The sequence below is a fragment of the Enoplosus armatus genome, chromosome 13 (assembly GCF_043641665.1).
Source record: "Enoplosus armatus isolate fEnoArm2 chromosome 13, fEnoArm2.hap1, whole genome shotgun sequence".
Lineage (NCBI taxonomy): Eukaryota > Metazoa > Chordata > Actinopteri > Centrarchiformes > Enoplosidae > Enoplosus > Enoplosus armatus.
This window is the reverse complement of record NC_092192.1, coordinates 16,522,537-16,533,700: the sequence shown is the minus strand read 5'-3', so window position 1 is coordinate 16,533,700 and position 11,164 is coordinate 16,522,537. Positions and strand designations below refer to the sequence as shown.

Below are 11,164 nucleotides of genomic sequence, written 5' to 3'. Positions count from 1 at the left end.
GTGCGGGCTCTCTGCTGGGGCTGCACTCGGTCTGGGTGACTCTCTGGAGAGGAGAAGAGCCTCCTAATGGACTACGGCCAGGGAACGACCAAACCAGACCCCACAGACCCATTTCCAGAGATCTATCTGAGCCCAGGGCTAGGAGCCCTGACCGGCCCCCTGCTTACTGTCATTAACTCAAACAAGCAACTGTGTAAAAAGCATTAACAGAAATGGACTGAGCAACAGGCCCCCCATTGTGTGGACTAAAAGACTGGCTGGGGAAACCGGACCTAGCCCACAGTGGAGTATTTTGTGCAAACCTCCCCTAAAAAAACGGACTGCCGACCTCCAGTGGAGGATTTTACACGGTGCCATTGCCTCCAATGCTTTTATATCTGTTCTTAATCCTGCTGCTTTTAACAAGGGTCCATGCTGTGATCTCTGTGAGACTGTTTTCCATGTTTTTACTGAGCGTAAGAGACTCACAGAGTTCTTCACTCTTTTAACATTGGTTTTTAGTCTCTTTGGTGTCAAGTTTTCGAGTGTTTTTACCATGGGAGCTGGCTACAAAAAAACAAACAGAGAAAAGTGGCAGCTCCTAAACTTCCTCTCAGGAGAAGCGAAGATGACCATATATGTGAGCAGGAAAAAAGGGGTAGAGAACCAAGAGGGACAGGAGGCCAGGTCAGTCTGGCTCTGTAACATCTGGGCCAGACTGTGGCTCGAATACTGATTTTTTAAACACATTGGTGATTTGGACAGTGCTGGTGCTATGGAGACGTCATCTGTTAAATATCTAATGATGAATTGCATTTTACACGTTTTGACAGGAAAACTTCTTTTTAAATACAAAACAAAGAGATATGCACAAATTAGCACTTTATTGAATTGTCTGTAAATACGCAAAGTATGTAAATAAAGTGTTTTTGTAAAAATAAAAAAAAATCTCTCAATCTCTCTCTCTCTCAAATCAAATAAAAAAATACTTCTAATTCTTATTGACACAGTGCTGTCTGCTGCGTGTTTCTGCACCTTTCTGTCTTTGCTGCTGTGATGTGTAAATTTCCCCCCTGTTCCAAAAAATACATACAAGCATTGAAGGCCTGATGTTACCTGGTTTTTATGAGAACATTGTTTTATCTGCTTCTGTGGATGACGTCACTGTTTTTATTAAAGACCAGAGTTAAAATATAGTTGATATTTTAGCTTTTAACATTATAAACAATTTTACTGTTGTATTGGCAGGGAAGGTGGAAAAAAAGTGAAGCCCTTGCTGTTGGTGAATGGAGTTGTGGTCTCCCGGTTCTTTCCCAGAACCTTCTCTGGAAAAAAACATGGTATTTGGTGTCTTTTTGGAAAATGAAACAATGGTCCCGAAGAACTGGGAGAATGTCACAGAAAAAATAGAAGGAAAATTAACTAAATGGCTGCTCCCTCAGATGTCTAACAGAGGTAGAGTACTTGTGCTTTAATCTGGCATCGCCTGGCATGTGTGGAACCCCCCTCAGGTTTATTAGCCCAGATCCAAGCAAAAATGGTTAACTTCTTCTGGGATCGTTTACATTGGGTACCACAAGGTGTGTTGTTTTTATCCAGAAAGGTGAAAGGACAGGGCCTCATCCACCTGGCCAGCAGAACAGCCACCTTAAGGTTACAGTTTGTTCCTGACTGGTCCATCAGATTTAGTGTGGAAAGAAGTGGCTAGTTGTATTCTCAGATATGCAAATAACCTGGGGCTGGATGCTGCTCTGATTCCACATTTTTAAAGCTAAGTGGGTTCCCTCCTATTTTTCAGGGTGTTTTTAAATCCTGGGCACTTTTTAACTGTAAAAGATGTGAAAACTCTAACTCTCTGCACTGGTTGTTGAAGGAGCCACTGGGGCGAGGCTGGATGTCTGCAGCAGCGCCACGCCCGGGCTGATGGTGGCACTGTGTCAAACAAAGACTCTGTGCCTGAAGCAGCTGGTGAATGCAGGCAGTGGCTGGAGTTTAAGATTTATAAAATGATGGGTGACTTGGAAACTTTTAACAACGGTGGTGTTACAGTGACATCATTTGCACTGTTAATGATGAAGAATTGCAATTTGCACGTTTTTAGGTTTTTAGTATATGACTTCATGAAACTATGAAGGAATTTTACTGATGTGTATGTTAATATGCCCAATGTAAATAAAGTGTTATTGTAAAAATCTAGAAAAAAATCAATTTTCTCTCTCTCATCAAATAAACTATGACACATTGTAGAATATATCTTAATATTTTATGATGTGTCATATACCTTATGAACTCTAGTGAGGTCATATAGAGCTACAGCAGAAATCTAGTCATGTAATTGTAAGCCACAGTAGAACACTTGGGACGTCATAACATAGTGTTATGAGCTTCTCTTTTAACTATTATTTCATTGAATTTGACTTTATTTCAGTGCTGACTGTGAGTTGATTGTGTGTCACATATAACTTCACCAGTTCTGGTTGGGGCTTTTGTTCCATTGATGACATCACTATGTTTCCGGTTTTACTCTTTCTCTCTCTCTCTCTCAAATCATATTTTACTATGTGTCATAGCCAACATAACTGCCACACATTTGAATCCATTCACTGCCGACCAATGTCATTGGGACCTACAGTAGAACACATGGGATGTCATAACTCTAATGAAATAATTGAGGGTTACTTTAGAATACTACTAATGTTGAGAGCTACAACATAAGTCTGGTGAGACACTGTAAGTAACTGCAGAATACTACTGATGTAATTGTGAGTTACATTAGAACTCTAGTCGTGTAATTGTGAGCAATGGTAGAACTCCAGTGATGTCATTGTGAAGTACAATAGAGCACTAGTGCTGTCATATCACAAGTGATTTTTGCTGCCCCCAAGTGGCCAAAGAATGTATTCTTGCAGGTTTTAAAACGGTCTACAATCTTTTAGTATAGGCTACTTTAAGGCATAAGCGGTTTGAATATTGTTTGAATTGAGATGGTTGCATAATATATAACAGAGCAGCAGCCTTATCTTTCTAAAACAGCCTTTATTGCTTTAGTGTAGCCCTCATTCAAATACATAGCCTAGATACACAGGCCTACATTATAAAATACATTTGTGTGCAATCAATAAACTTATAGTTGAGCTTGAAAAATAATTGTGTTTTATCAAATGACTTGTAATTGTTTATACTGCAAATTCTAATCAATTTAACCCATTGAAAAACATACTAACAACGCAGTCGCTCTCTTCTTCTTCTAATGAATTTCCGGCAGGCTGTACACTGAAAAGCGTAATACTGCCCTCCACAGACATTTGTTTTACCGTTTATTCTATGTTCTTTCATAGAGTCCAGTTGAGTGGAGAAATTTTAAGATGACTTTACCAATTGTTTGAAAATTCACATCAGATGCAAAGATAACAGTCGCTCTCACTCTACAACCCACCGTCGCGTTGATGACGTCAGGAGTCCCACTGCTCAGCGCGGAATTCAAAAATAGCTGTTTCCTGTGTACATTATCCGGGTAGTTTTTAGGTCAGGCTAAAGTATTCAGTATGGTAACATTATAAAATAAAGTATTTTAACTTACGGTGGGTTTCTTTGTCTTTGCGTATTTTTTGATGTACAAAGGCAACAGTGACGCAATCAAACAGCACCCGCGTTGTTTGTAACGTTAGACTGCCTTTACTGTAAATTCGTTAGCGAAGTATCCTCTTCTCAAAACACCGTGAAGACTTGTATGGTAAACTAACGAGCTGCAGTAAGATAAGTCTACTCCTGCAGTCTTTCAGATACCTCTAGTTTCTCTGCTTCTGTTTAAACGGGCATTGTTGGTAATACTAGCAGGAAGACGTTAGTTAGCCAACAAGCTAACATGAGATAATTCGGTGACAGCAGCGACACACGAGCTATCCAACAGGTAACGAGTTTAATCAATTGTCCACAATGGAGGATAACACGTCTTGTTCTTCGATGCAGACTGGTCCTTCTCAAGCGTCTTTCCTCCAGAGGACGTTGGAGCGGCTATCTTCCACACAGTGTCTAAAACTAAAAACTGAGGATGCGGCTCCTGTCGCTGTCATTGCACTTCAGAGGTACTTATCTGAGCAAGCTGAGGGGCAGCAGCCCGACAGCTACAGCTACGATGTGACTGTCACTGACGGAGTCTGGCGAGCCAAATGCTTTGTTCACCCTACCTTAAATCACCTGGTGCACACAAACATCCTGAGGACTGGGACTGACATCAGCATCACGCAGTGCTCTTTTGTTTACAACGAGAGGAGACTGGGACATGGTTACATTTGCATTGAAAAGCTCCGATGTGGTGTAGAGAGGTCTGCTGTGCTGCCCGTTACAAAGGATGTCAGTTCACTGCCCATGCTGGTCAAGCACGGCATGGAGAGGAGTGTGGTGCTGCAAAGTGATGTTCCCCTTCAGGTGAGCCGTAAACATTACCTGTCTCTGTGGAACAACGACGACCCGGAGGGAGACGTCTGGATCTCAGGGTATCCGTCATCTGACACAGTGCTGGACGGTGAGACACTGATGATCCCTCTGTGCACATGGCGTATATTTACACAACTGAGGTGGACTTCAATAATTTGACAATATCTTTAGGATGGCAATTGGCGCATTCAAAATATGTTTATACTTTATAATACGTTGGATATGATGCACAGCTGCAACTAATAATTATTGTCACTATTAATTTGTCAATATCCTCCTGGGCAACGAAAAATGCCATTCACAATTTCTCAATTTCCCTAAGGTGATGCCTTCAAACTCCTTGTTTTGTCCGACCAACAGTTAAAAACACAAAGCTAATACATTTATATTGATATAAAACAGAGAAAGGCAGTAAATCCTCAAATTTGGGTGTTCTCTTTAGGCTTGATAAATGATGGTCAGAATCATTTTCAGTTGTCTATAAAATTTCCAACCAAGCAGACGTTGTTCACTTCACTCAGCTACAACAATCTAATGTGTTTAGAATACAACTTTTAACCTGTACTTCAAGATATCATAAAACCCACAATCCTAGACAACATGTAGTCTCACACCGTAAAACCAGTGATATTAATATACTATATCTTCCACATTGATTAGTTACATAATTTCCAGTCAAAGCTACACGGTAGGAATACAGTTGTTGATTTTACAAAATGTATTTTATTTTGCATGACCTTTGGACAATTGCAGCAAAAATCCTGAAGATGTGTCTTCTTTTCAACAGTGTCCAAGATTACTCTTCTTAGTAGTCTGGAGTCATCCTTTAGAAACACATGGAAGCCTCTCCCTCTCCTAGTGAAGATAATACACAAATCCAGATTACGGTATTATGGGAAGTTTGGGCTCAAGATTGATTACCCCTACCAGGTGAGTTTGAACTTCTCAAGAATTTGGGAGCCTCAGTAACAAGATGTGAACAGGATTTCACTGTTATGTTGGGACAGAGCATACTTTTTTTTTTTCATCATGCATTGTCATATTTCAGGCTTACTTTGAAGTTGCTGACCAGAGCGGCACAATGTCCCTAGTGCTTTGGAACGAACTTTGTCCCGAGTTTTACCAGAGACTGAATGTAGGCGCAGTGTTGTACCTCCAAAATTACACCTTGAAACAGAGTTATTCAAACCGGTCACACCCGCAAATGGACCATCACAGAATGAAGACCTTTCACTCTGTCGGTATGTACAGAACTACTGAAGTGCAAAAGTTTTGTGTGAATAGTATTTTTGGTCTGAAAAAGTTGCACAAATGCAATGATATATGGCATATTATTGTCTTATAGTAGAAATGTGTCTGTCCAACCCTCAAATATTTAAATAATAAACCAAACAACTAACAAATTTTCAGTTGCAGGAGTCTGTAGTTTATGCATGTCATTAAAATCTGCTTGAGGTCAATCTTGAGAATTTTTGTGGCTGTCCTTTGAACATTTCACCTATTCTGGCATTTATCTTTTATTCCTCAGGATTTAACATCAACAGGATATAAATTGAAATTTTCCATGTTTTGAAAAAGTAATTATAAAATGTTTACTGTGGTGAACCACAATATACCCTTAGCCTTATCTCTCTGTAATGTAATGTCTTCATATGTATTAAAGAAATCTGCCTGAACCCTCGCAACCCAGCTTCAGTCATCACTGTGGTCTCACCAAAGAGTGTACTGCCTCAGTGGGGATTGCCGGAGGTTTCCTACCAGTTCACCACCAGGTACAATCAATCTCTCAATCTACAGTTTTAACATTTGTCTATCTTTGTCTAGTACTTGAGGTGTGCATGCTATACTATTCTTTTCTGTTCTGGTTTATACAAATACAAAAGACATTATTATAGATTATTTAATATTATTCTGTTTATACAGCATTTCCTTGTTGAGCCATGCATTATATTGATTTCAGTTTTGTTCAAAACCTGCTTCATGTTACGTATTTATCTTACAGGTCAGAGTTGGAAAGATTATCCAACAATTCTGCATGTGATGTCATTGGTTTGGTAACATTTGTTGGTCGTGTTGAAAGAGTCAAGAGTAAAGGGAACAAGGGTAAGAAATGTAAACGCTGCTGAACTTCTTGTCAAATTGAAGTTCAGTTATTGGTGATTGATTGATGTTCACTTTTTAGGGCCAGAAAAATACTGGACACATCGCTGGATCCACGCAGTGGATGGAACATGTGACCACCCTTTTATCCTGGAGGTTTTTTCCTCTTCTCAACCAGAAATCTTCAGTCGTATTTGCCCAAGTAAGTCAACTGCATCAGCTGTTGTCTCTTAGCTCTGTCGCCACACTTGTAAGCATTTTCACTTACGTTACTATATCATCATCTCTGCCACAGTGACCTACCTGGTGTGCACTCAGATGAGAGTTTGTCAAGTGGAAGGCTCGTTGCCCTACCTCACAAGCAGCTGCGAGACAGAGACGTTCATCACAGGTCAGCACAGCTGTAACAACAAGTACCTGGTAATCTACATGTATGTGGTGACGGTATTGGTCTCTGCAGTTGGAACTGGGCTGTATATTTTCTGTCTCCACAACAGGCTACCACAAAGGTCAGCCATATGTGAGTGACCCCAAAGTGAAGACCTTCATCCAGTGGACCAAAACTTTGAAGGACAACGTTGTCCTCCAGAGGACTACTGTTGGTGGCCATTATTGCTACCCTCATCCCCCACAGAAATGTACCCAGTCAATGGCAGATGCCTCAGGTGAACAGTTTTAGAACATATTCACATGCCTGGGGGTTTTGGCCTCTCAGTGTACTACAGTTTCATTTCAGAAAGCACTGGTTAGCCTCAGAAAAAAAGGTCCAGCTTACATTTTTATAATTTCAGGACATGTAATTATGAACTCCACTTCAGTAGTAAACCATAATGAGATTCACTCTGTTCTCTTGTGGGTGGCAGGAATCAAATAAAACCTGGGCCAGGAGTTTCCTGCAGATACAGCGTAGTGTACGGTCCAGATAAATTATTTGTACTATATAGCTGCTCTGTCTGTATCTTAATGCATAGCTACAGAGAGTTCATCTTTATGCAATTTATTACAATTTTCAAAAGCTATTACTTTCAAGCTACCCATAGGAAGACACATTTTAGACAACAGTTTGGCCTGTAAAGTGGAGTACAGTACATCCTGCACCCTAAAGTAAAAGTGATTTGGTTCAATTGACCTTGTAGACGTATTTTTAAAGCTTTATGCTCCCATCTTCAGCTCAAGCTCCTCTGGTTGCTGCTGCTGACTTTAAGAGGGAGTTGGAGACCCTGCAATATAGGGAACATAAAAAACTTGCAATTCAAGGACAGATCACGGCAGTGCGGTACAAGAAAAACCCAAAGACCACAGCGTCTCAAGGAACAGAAGAGAAAGAGGTAATAGACATTATTTTAAAGCATCTTTTCAAGAGTAGTGACCATTAAAACTGTTAAATTAAGTCAACCGGTTTCCTGCAGGTGCCAGATGTTTCGACTGATGTGTGGGAACAAGCTGTACCAGACACACACAGTCACCCTTCGACAGCTGAGCGGACTTTGGCAGCCAGTTTAACTCCTCCCTCTGCTGAGAAAATGTCAGCAAGCAGAAGGAAAAGAAGAATTAAAATCAGGTAGATTTGACTCCTGACTAACAGATTTGTGAGCTTGATATTGAATCTTTAATTGAAGTTTCGTGGCTAGTAGGAGCACATTTTATCTAAAGCCTATTTTCATCTTTGAATGAAATGTAACATGTCAACGTGTTTTCCAGAGTAACCACGCAGTCCTCATTGAATCGTGGTGGCATGTCAGCGAAAAGGTACTGAAGATTCAGGTGGTAGTGCTCGTCAGTAACCCACTCCAACCATTCTGAGCTCATTTGTTTCTGCTCCTACGTTAGGGCTGCACATGAAAACACAGAGGAAGGACAAGAGCACGAAGAAGAAGAGAGTGACTCTGAATCTGAGGAGGGTCACCTACAACTGCAAACTCAAAGTCAAGGTGCATTACTGGAGCTTTACTGTGGTGCACCTTATGTGTTCTGATACACCGTCACACTGATGCGTTTCTTTCCACCAGACTCTGGTGTATTATCTTGGGAAAGCAGCAGTTGGCCGAAGCAACGACAGGAAGTGTCTGAACATTTGTGTCAAGGGGGTCTGTACCAGGACAGCATCTCTCGGAGGTTCACGTTTGACGAGAAGAACGTCCTCCTGCAGCAGAGCAACCTTCAGCCAACGCGGTGGACACCAGAGCAAATCGCAGACACCCGCCCGCCTCTGCTTTGTCCAGGATACTACCAAGTGACAATATTAGGTAAAGTTTTACTGTAAGAATTACTCTGATGTGTGACGCACAAGAAATTAATCTCAGCCTCTATTGTCCAGCCTGTGTGTCTGAACATGCTCCTGTTTCCTACATAATCTGTCTGAATTATTCTTTAGGATTTAGGCCTCGGCCTTCTCTTTCTTATGAATGACTCTCTCAAGTGGACAAAACTGTCTAATTCTGTTAGTCTTGAATAAGTGTAGACCTAACTAACTGACCTCTTATGTTTTTATTATATTACCGTTACGTCATCAATGAGTCGGCAGAAACCAAGTTGCACAGTCAGAGGTCTGAGTCACATTTAGAGAACACCAAAACTCATATAACTCTGTATTATTAAGGTGGATCTGCTCCATTAAACTTTTATTCTTTGCCTTCTATTCAGTTTTCAACAAGCTGTGTAGTTAAACATGGCGTTGTCTTCGAACAGCAGCTTTTAGAATCATAACACTTCTGTTACCCTCTGAATAATGCATTATAATCCTATGAGCCGTCACACATTAGTCAGGTAGGTCTACCTTTAGAGCCTGCCTTCAGTTAGGGCTGAAAACCAGCATCTTAAAAAATGACTTCTGTTTTTATGTTGTTGGCAAAGAATGGTGATGATGACCATAAGTTTTCTAATCTTTTTTTCACAGGCATAAACAAGCAGATAGCCGTCGATGCTGCGTATTTTCCTGTTATGAGCTCAGATGAGCCCAGGGCTGTAGGTCTTCCTCAGGATCCCCATGGCAACACGATGCTGTCCTGCCTTTCGTCAGGCTTCCTCTGCCCTCTCAGTGACTCAGCCAACCCCAGTGAAGCAACACTTCCTGAGCCAGGTAGCTGCCAACACACCAGCCTGCTATCACTAATACATAGCATCATATTTAGGGTGAGTGTGACAGGTGACGCTACAATGTGAATTGTGTTGTCTTGCAGAGGAGGTCTTAGTGACTGCCAGCGAGCTGGAGGATACACATGTCATGTGCATACTGGACCTTTGTCATCTGGGGGGAGATAAGGTGGAAGTCCTCATCAACAAGGTGTACAGAGTGACAGAGGTTTGTCTCGACTAGGAGGTAGAGAGGAGCCAGTGTCCAGTTCTGTGAGAATATTGTGTAATTATACATGTACATTAATCATGTAATTAGCCAAGTTATTTTGGATAGAAAGAGCAAAGGAAACCTATTCCACTTGTTTTAGCCCAGGCTTCAATTTGATACTTGTAAATTCTCTGATTACCAGTTACACATGTAGAGTAAATGTCACATAATGTTTAAAATAATGCTTCTTTTGAATAAAAGAAAATGTTCTATTGAACATGTTCCATGATCCATTAAAGCACTGAAATACATACAACTGCACATTTTATTACCATTAGAGTTCAACAGTGTATTTACTGTGACTGACAGATGTTGCTTAGGCTTCAAATAAGGTGTCCGTTCACTACATGCTGAGAGTTTGAACTCCTCTAACTAGGAAATCATCACTGTAGAGGAAGTTTGAGACACAAATGCTCTCCTGGATGGCTGCCATCAAATGAATCACTGTGAAAATCAAAGCACAGGGAGGTGTGACAGTGGCTCACCTGGGCTCCCCTCTGCCGTGCCTACATTAACACCAAGTAATGTGACATCTGACATCTGATCTTTATCCCACTATCAACAAACATGGTTTAAAGTTAGCTGTTTAGCAGAGAAGTGTTAAAATCTTGTTGCACAACGTGTTATTAAGTACTGATGTCAACCTCTTTCCTCCAGTGGTCTGCTGAGACTTTTTCATAGATTAATACAAACCTGGCTTTTTGCATTAAGAACACACAGCTGAGAAACACTCTTGTACATAAATAATCTTCTATGTAAACAGTTTGCTCAGAATAACAATACATATGTTTAAAAATATTTATTTTCAAATATTTCACAATATCCAGGTTGATTTATAAATAATTCAATATAACATAATTAATGTCAAGATATTTTAGAATGTAAACTTAATTTGTTAATTTCTTTTAAAACAATATTAACGATATTTTTAAAGCTTATTTTGATGGTAAATACAGAAAGAAAACAAGCCATACAAGTGACTGTGCAACACCAACTTGAACGCAAAAAACCCCAAAAAAACTCACCTCCTCTAATAAGACACTTCATTATCTGTTATAAAATTACTTTAATTTTAAAATCATGTAACATACATATGTAATCTATTAGACATATAAAATAAACAGCTATATAGTCTAAACTTTTTTTTTTTTTTTACATTCTATTATACAATATATTCAAAGTGTGTTTCTGCACTGAAACTGCAGAAATGGCTGTGAACCAGGTTTGTTTTGTTCATGTCCTGGCAAATCTTACACAGAAAGCATTGATCTGACTGCCCACTCTCACACTGAAGGTGTCAGTCAT

The 11,164-nt window shown here is 40.2% G+C and overlaps 1 protein-coding gene across 1 annotated transcript; it reads left to right on the top strand.

Moving 5' to 3' along the window:
- The first annotated feature begins 3,915 nt into the window (after positions 1 to 3,915).
- On the top strand, positions 3,916 to 10,014 carry radx (RPA1 related single stranded DNA binding protein). The gene is made up of 15 exons (XM_070917884.1): positions 3,916 to 4,504; positions 5,204 to 5,346; positions 5,465 to 5,657; positions 6,080 to 6,188; positions 6,419 to 6,519; positions 6,599 to 6,718; positions 6,812 to 6,907; positions 7,014 to 7,181; positions 7,687 to 7,844; positions 7,926 to 8,077; positions 8,218 to 8,265; positions 8,347 to 8,447; positions 8,526 to 8,762; positions 9,413 to 9,595; positions 9,696 to 10,014. The coding sequence occupies exons 1-15, from the start codon at positions 3,916 to 3,918 to the stop codon at positions 9,830 to 9,832; spliced, it is 2,535 nt and encodes an 844-aa protein (XP_070773985.1). The 3' UTR covers positions 9,833 to 10,014.
- Positions 10,015 to 11,164: the final 1,150 nt, after the last annotated feature.

Coding starts and splice junctions, on each gene's coding strand:
- radx (XM_070917884.1), top strand. CDS start 3,916: ATGGAGGATAACACGTCTTGTTCTTCGATGCAGACTGGTCCTTCTCAA. Junction 6,520..6,598: donor CAAGAGTAAAGGGAACAAGG/GTAAGAAATGTA, acceptor TTCACTTTTTAG/GGCCAGAAAAATACTGGACA. Junction 8,763..9,412: donor CTACCAAGTGACAATATTAG/GTAAAGTTTTAC, acceptor TTTTTTTCACAG/GCATAAACAAGCAGATAGCC.